General features: G+C 38.9%; 1 protein-coding gene across 2 annotated transcripts in view; it reads left to right on the forward strand.

The window, feature by feature from the left end:
* LOC106610000 (storkhead-box protein 2) overlaps positions 1-17,750 on the forward strand; it is a 122,017-nt gene that overhangs the window by 44,207 nt on the left and 60,060 nt on the right. For both annotated transcript variants that reach the window (XM_014209086.2, XM_014209087.2), the window contains exon 2: positions 257-409. In XM_014209086.2, coding sequence (XP_014064561.1) covers positions 257-409 — 153 coding nt within the window. The remainder of the gene's footprint in view (positions 1-256; positions 410-17,750) is intronic.

Below are 17,750 nucleotides of genomic sequence, written 5' to 3' on the forward strand. Positions count from 1 at the left end.
TCAGGTGACAGCCAACTGGTGGAACGGGACAGAATGCCCACAGCATTAGCTGAGCTTTGCTACCATTCAGATTTGGTCAGTTACTGAATCCTGGGGCAATATTATGTAGGAGTGCTGATCTAGGATCAGTTTTGCCTTTTAAATCATAGTGATTATAAGATTATTATGGACAGGAGGGATCGGATTCTAGATCAGCACTCCTACTCTGAGACCCACAGTTCATTCACTGACTCTTGTCTGTTTCTCCCTACTGCAGGTGATGTGTCTCCCATCAGCATGTCTCCTATCAGCCAGTCCCAGTTCATCCCACTGGGGGAGATCCTGTGTCTGGCTATCTCAGCCATGAACTCTGCTTGCAAGCCCGTCAGCCAGGAGGCCCTGATGGAACACCTTGCCTCCTGCTTCACAGGTAAAGTAGCTACAGGGTGACATTTATAGAGTTAGCGCAATTACTGTAAGTCTATGGGTATCTGCTAGTATCTGCAGTTAGTGGGGCTGGCTGATAAATTTACTGACTATAGTTATAGTAGTGATAGTGTCTGCAGTAGTAATGATGGTGACTGATTATAGTAGTGGTAGTGTCTGCAGTAGTAATGATGGTGACTGATTATAGTAGTGGTAGTGTCTGCAGTAGTAATGATGGTGACTGATTATAGTAGTGGTAGTGTCTGCAGTAGTAATGATGGTGACTGATTATAGTAGTGGTAGTGTCTGCAGTAGTAATGATGGTGACTGATTATAGTTATAGTAGTGGTAGTGTCTGCAGTAGTAATGATGGTGACTGATTATAGTAGTGGTAGTGTCTGCAGTAGTAATGATGGTGACTGATTATAGTAGTGGTAGTGTCTGCAGTAGTAATGATGGTGACTGATTATAGTAGTGGTAGTGTCTGCAGTAGTAATGATGGTGACTGATTATAGTAGTGGTAGTGTCTGCAGTAGTAATGATGGTGACTGATTATAGTAGTGGTAGTGTCTGCAGTAGTAATGATGGTGACTGATTATAGTAGTGGTAGTGTCTGCAGTAGTAATGATGGTGACTGATTATAGTAGTGGTAGTGTCTGCAGTAGTAATGATGGTGACTGATTATAGTAGTGGTAGTGTCTGCAGTAGTAATGATGGTGACTGATTATAGTAGTGGTAGTGTCTGCAGTAGTAATGATGGTGACTGATTATAGTAGTGGTAGTGTCTGCAGTAGTAATGATGGTGACTGATTATAGTAGTGGTAGTGTCTGCAGTAGTAATGATGGTGACTGATTATAGTAGTGGTAGTGTCTGCAGTAGTAATGATGGTGACTGATTATAGTAGTGGTAGTGTCTGCAGTAGTAATGATGGTGACTGATTATAGTAGAGTGGTAGTGTCTGCAGTAGTAATGATGGTGACTGATTATAGTAGTGGTAGTGTCTGCAGTAGTAATGATGGTGACTGATTATATTAGTAGTGGTAGTGTCTGCAGTAGTATATGATGGTGACTGATTATAGTAGTGGTAGTGTCTGCAGTAGTAATGATGGTGACTGATTATAGTAGTGGTAGTGTCTGCAGTAGTAATGATGGTGACTGATTATAGTTATAGTAGTGGTAGTGTCTGCAGTAGTAATGATGGTGACTGATTATAGTAGTGGTAGTGTCTGCAGTAGTAATGATGGTGACTGATTATAGTAGTGGTAGTGTCTGCAGTAGTAATGATGGTGACTGATTATAGTAGTGGTAGTGTCTGCAGTAGTAATGATGGTGACTGATTATAGTAGTGGTAGTGTCTGCAGTAGTAATGATGGTGACTGATTATAGTAGTGGTAGTGTCTGCAGTAGTAAGATGGTGACAGGTTATAGTAGTGGTGGTGTCTGCAGTAGTACTGATGGTTACTGATTATAGTTATAGTAGTGGTTGTGTCTGCAGTAGTAATGATGGTGACTGATTATAGTAGTGGTAGTGTCTGCAGTAGTAATGATGGTGACTGATTATAGTAGTGGTAGTGTCTGCAGTAGTAATGATGGTGACTGATTATAGTAGTGGTAGTGTCTGCAGTAGTAATGATGGTGACTGATTATAGTTATAGTAGTGGTAGTGTCTGCAGTAGTAATGATGGTGACTGATTATAGTAGTGGTAGTGTCTGCAGTAGTAATGATGGTGACTGATTATAGTAGTGGTAGTGTCTACAGTAGTAATGATGGTGACTGATTATAGTAGTGGTAGTGTCTGCAGTAGTGGATGATGGTGACTGATTATAGTAGTGGTAGTGTCTGCAGTAGTAATGATGGTGACTGATTATAGTAGTGGTAGTGTCTGCAGTAGTAATGATGGTGACTGATTATAGTAATAGTAGTGGTAGTGTCTGCAGTAGTAATGATGGTGACTGATTATAGTAGTGGTAGTGTCTGCAGTAGTAATGATGGTGACTGATTATAGTAGTGGTAGTGTCTGCAGTAGTAATGATGGTGACTGATTATAGTAGTGGTAGTGTCTGCAGTAGTAATGATGGTGACTGATTATAGTAGTGGTAGTGTCTGCAGTAGTAATGATGGTGACTGATTAAGATAGTAGTGGTAGTGTCTGCAGTAGTAATGATGGTGACTGATTATAGTAGTGGTAGTGTCTGCAGTAGTAATGATGGTGACTGATTATAGTAGTGGTAGTGTCTGCAGTAGTAATGATGGTGACTGATTATAGTTATAGTAGTGGTAGTGTCTGCAGTAGTAATGATGGTGACTGATTATAGTAGTGGTAGTGTCTGCAGTAGTAATGATGGTGACTGATTATAGTAGTGGTAGTGTCTGCAGTAGTAATGATGGTGACTGATTATAGTAGTGGTAGTGTCTGCAGTAGTAATGATGGTGACTGATTATAGTAGTGGTAGTGTCTGCAGTAGTAATGATGGTGACTGATTATAGTAGTGGTAGTGTCTGCAGTAGTAATGATGGTGACTGATTATAGTTATAGTAGTGGTAGTGTCTGCAGTAGTAATGATGGTGACTGATTATAGTAGTGGTAGTGTCTGCAGTTGTAATGATGGTGACTGATTATAGTAGTGGTTGTGTCTGCAGTAGTAATGATGGTGACTGATTATAGTAGTGGTAGTGTCTGCAGTAGTAATGATGGTGACTGATTATAGTAGTGGTAGTGTCTGCAGTAGTAATGATGGTGACTGATTATAGTAGTGGTAGTGTCTGCAGTAGTAATGATGGTGACTGATTATAGTAGTGGTAGTGTCTGCAGTTGTAATGATGGTGACTGATTATAGTAGTGGTTGTGTCTGCAGTAGTAATGATGGTGACTGATTATAGTAGTGGTTGTGTGTACAGTAGTACTGATGGTGACTGATTATAGTAATGGTAGTGTCTGCAGTAGTAATGATGGTGACTGATTATAGTTATAGTAGTGGTAGTGTCTGCAGTAGTAATGATGGTGACTGATTATAGTAGTGGTAGTGTCTGCAGTAGTAATGATGGTGACTGATTAATAGTAGTGGTAGTGTCTGCAGTAGTAATGATGGTGACTGATTATAGTAGTGGTAGTGTCTGCAGTAGTAATGATGGTGACTGATTATAGTAGTGGTAGTGTCTGCAGTAGTAATGATGGTGACTGATTATAGTAGTGGTAGTGTCTGCAGTAGTAATGATGGTGACTGATTATAGTAGTGGTAGTGTCTGCAGTAGTAATGATGGTGACTGATTATAGTAGTGGTAGTGTCTGCAGTAGTAGTGATGGTGACTGATTTATAGTAGTGGTAGTGTCTGCAGTAGTAATGATGGTGACTGATTATAGTAGTGGTAGTGTCTGCAGTAGTAATGATGGTGACTGATTATAGTAGTGGTAGTGTCTGCAGTAGTAATGATGGTGACTGATTATAGTAGTGGTAGTGTCTGCAGTAGTAATGATGGTGACTGATTATAATAGTAGTGGTAGTGTCTGCAGTAGTAATGATGGTGACTGATTATAGTAGTGGTAGTGTCTGCAGTAGTAATGATGGTGACTGATTAAGTTATAGTAGTGGTAGTGTCTGCAGTAGTAATGATGGTGACTGATTATAGTAGTGGTAGTGTCTGCAGTAGTAATGATGGTGACTGATTATAGTAGTGGTAGTGTCTGCAGTAGTAATGATGGTGACTGATTATAGTAGTGGTAGTGTCTGCAGTAGTAATGATAGTTACGTATTATGGTAGTGGTAGTGTCTGCAGTAGTAATGATGGTGACTGATTATAGTAGTGGTAGTGTCTACAGTAGTAATGATGGTGACTGATTATAGTAATAGTAGTGTTAGTGTCTGCAGTAGTAATGATGGTGACTGATTATAGTAGCGGTAGTGTCTGCAGTAGTAATGATGGTGACTGATTATAGTTATAGTAGTGGTAGTGTCTGCAGTAGTAATGATGGTGACTGATTATGAGTAGTGGTAGTGTCTGCAGTAGTAATGATGGTGACTGATTATAGTAGTGGTAGTGTCTGCAGTAGTAATGATGGTGACTGATTATAGTAGTGGTAGTGTCTGCAGTAGTAATGATGGTGACTGATTATAGTAGTGGTAGTGTCTGCAGTAGTAATGATGGTGACTGATTATAGTAGTGGTAGTGTCTGCAGTAGTAATGATGGTGACTGATTATTGTAGTGGTAGTGTCTGCAGTAGTAATGTTGGATACTGATTAAAGTTATAGTAGTGGTAGTGTCTGCAGTCGTAATGATGGTGACTGATTATAGTAGTGGTAGTGTCTGCAGTAGTAAAGATGGTGACTGATTATAGTAGTGGTAGTGTCTGCAGTAGTAATGATGGTGACTGATTATAGTTATAGTAGTGGTAGTGTCTGCAGTAGTAATGATGGTGACTGATTATAGTAGTGGTAGTGTCTGCAGTAGTAATGATGGTGACTGATTATAGTTATAGTAGTGGTTGTGTCTGCAGTAGTAATGATGGTGACTGATTATAGAAGTGGTAGTGTCTGCAGTAGTAATGATGGTGACTGATTTATAATAGTGGTAGTGTCTGCAGTAGTAATGATGGTGGTCGCTGATTATAGTAGTGGTAGTGTCTACAGTAGTAATGGTGGTGACTGATTATAGTTATAGTAGTGGTATTGTCTGCAGTAGTAATGATGGTGACTGATTATAGTAGTGGTAGTGTCTGCAGTAGTAGTGATGGTGACTGATTATAGTAGTGGTAGTGTCTACAGTAGTAATGATGGTGACTGATTATAGTAGTGGTCGTGTCTGCAGTAGTAATGATGGTGACTGATTATAGTAGTGGTATTGTCTGCAGTAATAGCGATGGTGAGTGATTATAGTAGTGGTAGATTCTGCAGTAGTAATGATGGTGACTTATTATAGTTATAGTAGTGGTAGTGTCTGCAGTAGTAATGATGGTGACTGATTATAGTAGTGGTAGTGTCTGCAGTCGTAATGATGGTTACTGTTTATAGTTATAGTAGTAGTTGTGTCTGCAGTAGTAATGATGGTGACTGATTATAGTAGTGGTAGTGTCTGCAGTAGTAATGATGGTGACTGATTATAGTAGTGGTAGTGTCTGCAGTAGTAATGATGGTGACTGATTATAGTAGTGGTAGTGTCTGCAGTAGTAATGATGGTGACTGATTATAGTAGTGGTAGTGTCTGCAGTAGTAATGATGGTGACTGATTATAGTAGTGGTAGTGTCTGCAGTAGTAATGATGGTGACTGATTATAGTAGTGGTAGTGTCTGCAGTAGTAATGATGGTGACTGATTATAGAAGTGGTGGTGTCTGCAGTAGTGATTGATGATGGTGACTGATTATTGTAGTGGTAGTGTCTGCAGTAGTAATGATGGTGACTGATTATAGTAGTGGTAGTGTCTGCAGTAGTAATGATCGTTACTGATTATAGTTATAGAAGTGGTAATGTCTGCAGCAGTAATGATGGTGAATGATTATAGTAGTGGTAGTGTCTGCAGGAGTAATTATGGTGACTGATTATAGTTATTGTAGTGGTATTGTCTGCAGTAGTAATGATGGTGACTGATTATAGTAGTGGTAGTGTCTGCAGTAGTAATGATGGTGACTGATTATAGTAGTGGTAGTGTCTGCAGTAGTAATGATGATGACTGATTATAGTAGTGGTAGTGTCTGAAGTAGTAATGATGGTGACTGATTATAGTAGTGGTAGTGTCTGCAGTAGTAATGATGGTGACTGATTATAGTAGTGGTAGTGTCTGCAGTAGTAATGACAGTGACTGATTATAGTAGTGGTAGTGTCTACAGTAGTAATGATGGTGACTGATTATAGTAATAGTAGTGGTAGTGTCTGCAGTAGTAGTGATGTTGACTGATTATAGTAGTGGTAGTGTCTGCAGTAGTAATGATGGTGACAGGTTATAGTAGTGGTAGTGTCTGCAGTAGTAATGATGGTTACTGATTATAGTTATAGTAGTGGTTGTGTCTGCAGTAGTAATGATGGTGACTGATTATTGTAGTGGTAGTGTCTGCAGTAGTAATGATGGTGACTGATTTATAATAGTGGTAGTGTCTGCAGTAGTAATGATGGTGGTCGCTGATTATAGTAGTGGTAGTGTCTACAGTAGTAATGGTGGTGACTGATTATAGTTATAGTAGTGGTATTGTCTGCAGTAGTAATGATGGTGACTGATTATAGTAGTGGTAGTGTCTGCAGTAGTAGTGATGGTGACTTATTATAGTAGTGGTAGTGTCTACAGTAGTAATGATGGTGACTGATTATAGTAGTGGTAGTGTCTGCAGTAGTAATGATGGTGACTGATTATAGTAGTGGTAGTGTCTGCAGTAGTAATGATGGTGACTGATTATAGTAGTGGTAGTGTCTGCAGTAGTAATGATGGTGACTGATTATAGTTATAGTAGTGGTAGTGTCTGCAGTAGTAATGATGGTGACTGATTATAGTTATAGTAGTGGTAGTGTCTGCAGTAGTAATGATGGTGACTGATTATAGTAGTGGTAGTGTCTGCAGTAGTAATGATGGTGACTGATTATAGTACTGGTAGTGTCTGCATTAGTAATGATGGTGACTGATTATAGTAATGGTTGTGTCTACAGTAGTAATAATGGTTAGTGATTATAGTTATAGTAGTGGTAGTGTCTGCAGTAGTAATGATGGTGACTGATTATAGTAGTGGTAGTGTCTGCAGTAGTAATGATGGTGACTGATTATAGTAGTGGTAGTGTCTGCAGTAGTAATGATGGTGACTGATTATAGTTATAGTAGTGGTCTGCAGTAGTAATGATGGTGACTGATTATAGTAATGGTAGTGTCTGCAGTAGTAATGATGGTGACTGATTATAGTAGTGGTAGTGTCTGCAGAAGTAATGATGGTGACTGATTATAGTAGTGGTAGTGTCTACAGTAGTAATGATGGTGACTGATTATGGTAGTGGTAGTGTCTGCAGAAGTAATGATGGTGACTGATTATAGTAGCGGTAGTGTCTGCAGTAGTAATGATGGTTACTGATTATAGTTATAGTAGTGGTAGTGTCTGCAGTCGTAATGATGGTGACTGATTATGGTAGTGGTAGTGTCTGCAATAGTAAAGATGGTGACTGATTATAGTAGTGGTAGTGTCTGCAGTAGTTATGATGGTGACTGATTATAGTAGTGGTAGTGTCTACAGTAGTAATGATGGTGACTGATTATAGTAGTGGTAGTGTCTGCAGTAGTAATGATGGTGACTGATTATAGTAGTGGTAGTGTCTGCAGTAGTAATGATGGTGACTGATTATAGTAGTGGTAGTGTCTCCAGTAGTAATGTTGGATACTGATTAAAGTTATAGTAGTGGTAGTGTCTACAATAGTAAAGATGGTGACTGATTATAGTAATGGTAGTGTCTACAGTAGTATTGATGGTGACTGATTATAGTTATAGTAGTGGTAGTGTCTGCAGTAGTAATGATGGTGACTGATTATAGTAGTGGTAGTGTCTGCAGTAGTAATGATGGTGACTGATTATAGTAGTAGTGGTTGTGTCTGCAGTAGTAATGATGGTGACTGATTATAGAATTGGTAGTGTCTGCAGTAGTAATGATGGTGACTGATTTATAATAGTGGTAGTGTCTGCAGTAGTAATGATGGTGGCGCTGATTATAGTAGTGGTAGTGTCTACAGTAGTAATGATGGTGACTGATTATAGATAGTAGTGGTAGTGTCTGCAGTAGTAATGATGGTGACTGATTATAGTAGTGGTAGTGTCTGCAGTAGTAGTGATGGTGACTGATTATAGTAGTGGTAGTGTCTGCAGTAGTAATGATGGTGACTGATTATAGTAGTGGTAGTGTCTGCAGTAGTAATGATGGTGACTGATTATAGTTATAGTAGTGGTAGTGTCTGCAGTAGTAATGATGGTGACTGATTATAGTTATAGTAGTGGTAGTGTCTGCAGTAGTAATGATGGTGACTGATTATAGTAGTGGTAGTGTCTGCAGTAGTAATGATGGTGACTGATTATAGTAGTGGTAGTGTCTGCAGTAGTAATGATGGTGACTGATTATAGTAGTGGTAGTGTCTGCAGTAGTAATGATGGTGACTGATTATAGTAATAGTAGTGTCTGCAGTAGTAATAATGGTGACTGATTATAGTTATAGTAGTGGTAGTATCTGCAGTAGTAATGATGGTGACTGATTATAGTAGTGGTAGTGTCTGCAGTAGTAATGATGGTGACTGATTATAGTAGTGGTAGTGTCTGCAGTAGTAATGATGGTGACTGATTATAGTAGTGGTAGTGTCTGCAGTAGTAATGATGGTGACTGATTATAGTAGTGGTAGTGTCTGCAGTAGTAATGATAGTGACTGATTATAGTAGTGGTAGTGTCTGCAGTAGTAATGATAGTGACTGATTATAGTAGTGGTAGTGTCTGCAGTAGTAATGATGGTGACTGATTTAGTTATAGTAGTGGTAGTGTCTGCAGTAGTAATGATGGTGACTGATTATAGTAGTGGTAGTGTCTGCAGTAGTAATGATGGTGACTGATTATAGTAGTGGTAGTGTCTGCAGTAGTAATGATGGTGACTGATTAGTTATAGTAGTGGTAGTGTCTGCAGTAGTAATGATGGTGACTGATTATAGTAATAGTAGTGGTAGTGTCTGCAGTAGTAATGATGGTGACTGATTATAGTAGTGGTAGTGTCTGCAGTAGTAATGATGGTGACTGATTATAGTTATAGTAGTGGTAGTGTCTGCAGTAGTAATGATGGTGACTGATTATAGTAGTGGTAGTGTCTGCAGTAGTAGTGATGGTGACTGATTATAGTAGTGGTAGTGTCTGCAGTAGTAATGATGGTGACTGATTATAGTTATAGTAGTGGTAGTGTCTGCAGTAGTAATGATGGTGACTGATTATAGTAGTGGTAGTGTCTGCAGTAGTAATGATGGTGACTGTTTATAGTTATAGTAGTGGTTGTGTCTGCAGTAGTAATGATGGTGACTGATTATAGTAGTGGTAGTGTCTGCAGTAGTAATGATGGTGACTGATTATAGTAGTGGTAGTGTCTGCAGTAGTAATGATGGTGACTGATTATAGTAGTGGTAGTGTCTGCAGTAGTAATGATGGTGACTGATTATAGTTATAGTAGTGGTAGTGTCTGCAGTAGTAATGATGGTGACTGATTATAGTAGTGGTAGTGTCTGCAGTAGTAATGATGGTGACTGATTATAGTAGTGGTAGTGTCTGCAGTAGTAATGATGGTGACTGATTATAGTAGTGGTAGTGTCTGCAGTAGTAATGATGGTGACTGATTATAGTTATAGTAGTGGTAGTGTCTGCAGTAGTAATGATGGTTACTGATTATAGTTATAGTAGTGGTAGTGTCTGCAGTAGTAATGATGGTGACTGATTATAGTAGTGGTAGTGTCTGCAGTAGTAATGATGGTGACTGATTATAGTAGTGGTAGTGTCTGCAGTAGTAATGATGGTGACTGATTATAGTAGTGGTAGTGTCTGCAGTAGTAATGATGGTGACTGATTATAGTAGTGGTAGTGTCTGCAGTAGTAATGATGGTGACTGATTATAGTTATAGTAGTGGTAGTGTCTGCAGTAGTAATGATGGTGACTGATTATAGTAGTGGTAGTGTCTGCAGTAGTAATGATGGTGACTGATTATAGTAGTGGTAGTGTCTGCAGTAGTAATGATGGTGACTGATTATAGTAGTGGTAGTGTCTGCAGTAGTAATGATGGTGACTGATTATAGTTATAGTAGTGGTAGTGTCTGCAGTAGTAATGATGGTGACTGATTATAGTAGTGGTAGTGTCTGCAGTAGTAATGATGGTGACTGATTATAGTTATAGTAGTGGTAGTGTCTGCAGTAGTAATGATGGTGACTGATTATTGTAGTGGTAGTGTCTGCAGTAGTAAAGATGGTGACAGGTTATAGTAGTGGTAGTGTCTGCAGTAGTGATGATGGTGACTGATTATAGTAGTGGCAGTGTCTGCAGTAGTAATGATGGTGACTGAATTATAGTAGTGGTAGTGTCTGCAGTAGTAATGATGGTGACTGATTATAGTTATAGTAGTGGTAGTGTCTGCAGTAGTAATGATGGTGACTGATTATAGTAGTGGTAGTGTCTGCAGTAGTAATGATGGTGACTGATTATAGTAGTGGTAGTGTCTGCAGTAGTAATGATGGTGACTGATTATAGTTATAGTAGTGGTAGTGTCTGCAGTAGTAATGATGGTGACTGATTAAAGTTATAGTAGTGGTAGTGTCTGCAGTAGTAATGATGGTGACTGATTATAGTAGTGGTAGTGTCTGCAGTAGTAATGATGGTGACTGATTGTTATAGTAGTGGTAGTGTCTGCAGTAGTAATGATGGTGACTGATTATAGTTATAGTAGTGGTAGTGTCTGCAGTAGTAATGATGGTGACTGATTATAGTAGTGGTAGTGTCTGCAGTAGTAATGATGGTGACTGATTATAGTTATAGTAGTGATAGTGTCTGCAGTAGTAATGATGGTGACTGATTATAGTAGTGGTAGTGTCTGCAGTAGTAGTGATGGTGACTGATTATAGTAGTGGTAGTGTCTGCAGTAGTAATGATGGTGACTGATTATAGTAGTGGTAGTGTCTGCAGTAGTAATGATGGTGACTGATTATAGTTATAGTAGTGGTAGTGTCTGCAGTAGTAATGATGGTGACTGATTATAGTTATAGTAGTGGTAGTGTCTGCAGTAGTAATGATGGTGACTGATTATAGTAGTGGTAGTGTCTGCAGTAGTAATGATGGTGACTGATTATAGTTATAGTAGTGGTAGTGTCTGCAGTAGTAATGATGGTGACTGATTATAGTAGTGGTAGTGTCTGCAGTAATAGCGATGGTGAGTGATTATAGTAGTGGTAGATTCTGCAGTAGTAATGATGGTGACTTATTATAGTTATAGTAGTGGTAGTGTCTGCAGTAGTAATGATGGTGACTGATTATAGTAGTGGTAGTGTCTGCAGTCGTAATGATGGTTACTGTTTATAGTTATAGTAGTGGTTGTGTCTGCAGTAGTAATGATGGTGACTGATTATAGTAGTGGTAGTGTCTGCAGTAGTAATGATGGTGACTGATTATAGTAGTGGTAGTGTCTGCAGTAGTAATGATGGTGACTGATTATAGTAGTGGTAGTGTCTGCAGTAGTAATGATGGTGACTGATTATAGTAGTGGTAGTGTCTGAAGTAGTAATGATGGTGACTGATTATAGTAGTGGCAGTGTCTGCAGTCGTAATGATGGTGACTGATTATAGTAGTGGTAGTGTCTGCAGTAGTAATGATGGTGACTGATTATAGTAGTGGTAGTGTCTGCAGTAGTAATGATGGTGACTGATTATAGTAGTGGTAGTGTCTGCAGTAGTAATGATGGTGACTGATTATAGTAGTGGTAGTGTCTGCAGTAGTAATGATGGTGACTGATTATAGTAATAGTAGTGGTAGTGTCTGCAGTAGTAATGATGGTGACTGATTATAGTAGTGGTAGTGTCTGCAGTAGTAATGATGGTGACTGATTATAGTAGTGGTAGTGTCTGCAGTAGTAATGATGGTGACTGATTATAGTTATAGAGTGGTAGTGTCTGCAGCAGTAATGATGGTGAATGATTATAGTAGTGGTAGTGTCTGCAGTAGTAATGATGGTGACTGATTATAGTAGTAGTGGTAGTGTCTGCAGTAGTAATGATGGTGACTGATTATAGTAGTGGTAGTGTCTGCAGTAGTAATGATGGTGACTGATTATAGTAGTGGTAGTGTCAGCAGTAGTAATGATGATGACTGATTATAGTTATAGTAGTGGTAGTGTCTGAAGTAGTAATGATGGTGACTGATTATAGTAGTGGTAGTGTCTGCAGTAGTAATGATGGTGACTGATTATAGTAGTGGTAGTGTCTGCAGTAGTAATGACAGTGACTGATTATAGTAGTGGTAGTGTCTGCAGTAGTAATGATGGTGACTGATTATAGTAATAGTAGTGGTAGTGTCTGCAGTAGTAATGATGGTGACTGATTATAGTAGTGGTAGTGTCTGCAGTAGTAATGATGGTGACTGATTATAGTAGTGGTAGTGTCTGCAGTAGTAATGATGGTGACTGATTATAGTAGTGGTAGTGTCTGCAGTAGTAATGATGGTTACTGATTATAGTTATAGTAGTGGTAGTGTCTGCAGTAGTAATGATGGTGACTGATTATAGAAGTGGTAGTGTCTGCAGTAGTAATGATGGTGACTGATTTATAGTAGTGGTAGTGTCTGCAGTAGTAATGATGGTGGTCGCTGATTATAGTAGTGGTAGTGTCTGCAGTAGTAATGGTGGTGACTGATTATAGTTATAGTAGTGGTAGTGTCTGCAGTAGTAATGATGGTGACTGATTATAGTAGTGGTAGTGTCTGCAGTAGTAATGATGGTGACTGATTATAGTAGTGGTAGTGTCTGCAGTAGTAATGATGGTGACTGATTATAGTAGTGGTAGTGTCTGCAGTAGTAATGATGGTGACTGATTATAGTTATAGAGTGGTAGTGTCTGCAGTAGTAATGATGGTTACTGATTATAGTTATAGTAGTGGTAGTGTCTGCAGTAGTAATGATGGTGACTGATTATAGTAGTGGTAGTGTCTGCAGTAGTAATGATGGTGACTGATTATAGTAGTGGTAGTGTCTGCAGTAGTAATGATGGTGACTGATTATAGTAGTGGTAGTGTCTGCAGTAGTAATGATGGTGACTGATTATAGTAGTGGTAGTGTCTGCAGTAGTAATGATGGTGACTGATTATAGTTATAGTAGTGGTAGTGTCTGCAGTAGTAATGATGGTGACTGATTATAGTAGTGGTAGTGTCTGCAGTAGTAATGATGGTGACTGATTATAGTAGTGGTAGTGTCTGCAGTAGTAATGATGGTGACTGATTATAGTAGTGGTAGTGTCTGCAGTAGTAATGATGGTTACTGATTATAGTTATAGTAGTGGTAGTGTCTGCAGTAGTAATGATGGTGACTGATTATAGTAATGGTAGTGTCTGCAGTAGTAATGATGGTGACTGATTATAGTTATAGTAGTGGTAGTGTCTGCAGTAGTAATGATGGTGACTGATTATAGTAGTGGTAGTGTCTGCAGTAGTAATGATGGTGACTGATTATAGTAGTGGTAGTGTCTGCAGTAGTAATGATGGTGACTGATTATAGTAGTGGTAGTGTCTGCAGTAGTAATGATGGTGACTGATTATAGTAGTGGTAGTGTCTGCAGTAGTAATGATGGTTACTGATTATAGTTATAGTAGTGGTAGTGTCTGCAGTAGTAATGATGGTGACTGATTATAGTAGTGGTAGTGTCTGCAGTAGTAATGATGGTGACTGATATAGTTATAGTAGTGGTAGTGTCTGCAGTAGTAATGATGGTGACTGATTATAGTAGTGGTAGTGTCTGCAGTAGTAATGATGGTGACTGATTATAGTAGTGGTAGTGTCTGCAGTAGTAATGATGGTGACTGATTATAGTAGTGGTAGTGTCTGCAGTAGTAATGATGGTGACTGAAAGTTATAGTAGTGGTAGTGTCTGCAGTAGTAATGATGGTGACTGATTATAGTTATAGTAGTGGTAGTGTCTGCAGTAGTAATGATGGTGACTGATTATAGTAGTGGTAGTGTCTGCAGTAGTAATGATGGTGACTGATTATAGTAGTGGTAGTGTCTGCAGTAGTAATGATGGTGACTGATTATAGTTATAGTAGTGGTAGTGTCTGCAGTAGTAATGATGGTGACTGATTAAATTATAGTAGTGGTAGTGTCTGCAGTAGTAATGATGGTGACTGATTATAGTAGTGGTAGTGTCTGCAGTAGTAATGATGGTGACTGATTATAGTTATAGTAGTGGTAGTGTCTGCAGTAGTAATGATGGTGACTGATTATAATTATAGTAGTGGTAGTGTCTGCAGTAGTAATGATGGTGACTGATTATAGTAGTGGTAGTGTCTGCAGTAGTAATGATGGTGACTGATTATAGTTATAGTAGTGATAGTGTCTGCAGTAGTAATGATGGTGACTGATTATAGTAGTGGTAGTGTCTGCAGTAGTAGTGATGGTGACTGATTATAGTAGTGGTAGTGTCTGCAGTAGTAATGATGGTGACTGATTATAGTAGTGGTAGTGTCTGCAGTAGTAATGATGGTGACTGATTAGTTATAGTAGTGGTAGTGTCTGCAGTAGTAATGATGGTGACTGATTATAGTTATAGTAGTGGTAGTGTCTGCAGTAGTAATGATGGTGACTGATTATAGTAGTGGTAGTGTCTGCAGTAGTAATGATGGTGACTGATTATAGTTATAGTAGTGGTAGTGTCTGCAGTAGTAATGATGGTGACTGATTATAGTAGTGGTAGTGTCTGCAGTAGTAATGATGGTGACTGATTATAGTAGTGGTAGTGTCTGCAGTAGTAATGATGGTGACTGATATAGTTATAGTAGTGGTAGTGTCTGCAGTAGTAATGATGGTGACTGATTATAGTAGTGGTAGTGTCTGCAGTAGTAATGATGGTGACTGTTTATAGTTATAGTAGTGGTTGTGTCTGCAGTAGTAATGATGGTGACTGATTATAGTAGTGGTAGTGTCTGCAGTAGTAATGATGGTGACTGATTATAGTAGTGGTAGTGTCTGCAGTAGTAATGATGGTGACTGATTATAGTAGTGGTAGTGTCTGCAGTAGTAATGATGGTGACTGATTATAGTAGTGGTAGTGTCTGAAGTAGTAATGATGGTGACTGATTATAGTAGTGGTAGTGTCTGCAGTAGTAATGATGGTGACTGATTATAGTAGTGGTAGTGTCTGCAGTAGTAATGATGGTGACTGATTATAGTAGTGGTAGTGTCTGCAGTAGTAATGATGGTGACTGATTATAGTAGTGGTAGTGTCTGCAGTAGTAATGATGGTGACTGATTATAGTAGTGGTAGTGTCTGCAGTAGTAATGATGGTGACTGATTATAGTAGTGGTAGTGTCTGCAGTAGTAATGATGGTGACTGATTATAGTAGTGGTAGTGTCTGCAGTAGTAATGATGGTGACTGATTATAGTAGTGGTAGTGTCTGCAGTAGTAATGATGGTGACTGATTATAGTTATAGTAGTGGTAGTGTCTGCAGTAGTAATGATGGTGACTGATTATAGTAGTGGTAGTGTCTGCAGTAGTAATGATGGTGACTGATTATAGTAGTGGTAGTGTCTGCAGTAGTAATGATGGTGACTGATTATAGTAGTGGTAGTGTCTGCAGTAGTAATGATGGTGACTGATTATAGTAGTGGTAGTGTCAGCAGTAGTAATGATGATGACTGATTATAGTTATAGTAGTGGTAGTGTCTGAAGTAGTAATGATGGTGACTGATTATAGTAGTGGTAGTGTCTGCAGTAGTAATGATGGTGACTGATTATAGTAGTGGTAGTGTCTGCAGTAGTAATGATGGTGACTGATTATAGTAGTGGTAGTGTCTGCAGTAGTAATGATGGTGACTGATTATAGTAATAGTAGTGGTAGTGTCTGCAGTAGTAGTGATGTTGACTGATTATAGTAGTGGTAGTGTCTGCAGTAGTAATGATGGTGACTGATTATAGTAGTGGTAGTGTCTGCAGTAGTAATGATGGTGAGTGATTATAGTAGTGGTAGTGTCTGCAGTCGTAATGATGGTTACTGTTTATAGTTATAGTAGTGGTTGTGTCTGCAGTAGTAATGATGGTGACTGATTATAGTAGTGGTAGTGTCTGCAGTAGTAATGATGGTGACTGATTATAGTAGTGGTAGTGTCTGCAGTAGTAATGATGGTGACTGATTATAGTAGTGGTAGTGTCTGCAGTAGTAGTGATGGTGACTGATTATAGTAGTGGTAGTGTCTGCAGTAGTAATGATGGTGACTGATTATAGTAGTGGTAGTGTCTGCAGTAGTAGTGATGGTGACTGATTATAGTAGTGGTAGTGTCTGCAGTAGTAATGATGGTGACTGATTATAGTAGTGGTAGTGTCAGCAGTAGTAATGATGATGACTGATTATAGTTATAGTAGTGGTAGTGTCTGCAGTAGTACTGATGGTTACTGATTATAGTTATAGTAGTGGTTGTGTCTGCAGTAGTAATGATGGTGACTGATTATAGTAGTGGTAGTGTCTGCAGTAGTAATGATGGTGACTGATTATAGTAGTGGTAGTGTCTGCAGTAGTAATGATGGTGACTGATTATAGTAGTGGTAGTGTCTGCAGTAGTAATGATGGTGACTGATTATAGTAGTGGTAGTGTCTGCAGTAGTAATGATGGTGACTGATTATAGTAATAGTAGTGGTAGTGTCTGCAGTAGTAATGATGGTGACTGATTATAGTAGTGGTAGTGTCTGCAGTAGTAATGATGGTGACTGATTATAGTAGTGGTAGTGTCTGCAGTAGTAATGATGGTGACTGATTATAGTAGTGGTAGTGTCTGCAGTAGTAATGATGGTGACTGATTATAGTTATAGTAGTGGTAGTGTCTGCAGTAGTAATGATGGTGACTGATTATAGTAGTGGTAGTGTCTGCAGTAGTAATGATGGTGACTGATTAGTTATAGTAGTGGTAGTGTCTGCAGTAGTAATGATGGTGACTGATTATAGTAGTGGTAGTGTCTGCAGTAGTAATGATGGTGACTGATTATAGTAGTGGTAGTGTCTGCAGTAGTAATGATGGTGACTGATTATAGTAGTGGTAGTGTCTGCAGTAGTAATGATGGTGACTGATATAGTTATAGTAGTGGTAGTGTCTGCAGTAGTAATGATGGTGACTGATTATAGTTATAGTAGTGGTAGTGTCTGCAGTAGTAATGATGGTGACTGATTATAGTAGTGGTAGTGTCTGCAGTAGTAATGATGGTGACTGATTATAGTAGTGGTAGTGTCTGCAGTAGTAATGATGGTGACTGATTATAGTTATAGTAGTGGTAGTGTCTGCAGTAGTAATGATGGTGACTGATTAAGTTATAGTAGTGGTAGTGTCTGCAGTAGTAATGATGGTGACTGATTATAGTAGTGGTAGTGTCTGCAGTAGTAATGATGGTGACTGATTATAGTTATAGTAGTGGTAGTGTCTGCAGTAGTAATGATGGTGACTGATTAATTATAGTAGTGGTAGTGTCTGCAGTAGTAATGATGGTGACTGATTATAGTAGTGGTAGTGTCTGCAGTAGTAATGATGGTGACTGATTTATAGTATAGTAGTGGTAGTGTCTGCAGTATTAATGATGGTGACTGATTATAGTAGTGGTAGTGTCTGCAGTAGTAATGATGGTG

Source organism: Salmo salar, chromosome ssa08 (assembly GCF_905237065.1).
Source record: "Salmo salar chromosome ssa08, Ssal_v3.1, whole genome shotgun sequence".
NCBI classification, from domain to species: Eukaryota; Metazoa; Chordata; class Actinopteri; order Salmoniformes; family Salmonidae; genus Salmo; species Salmo salar.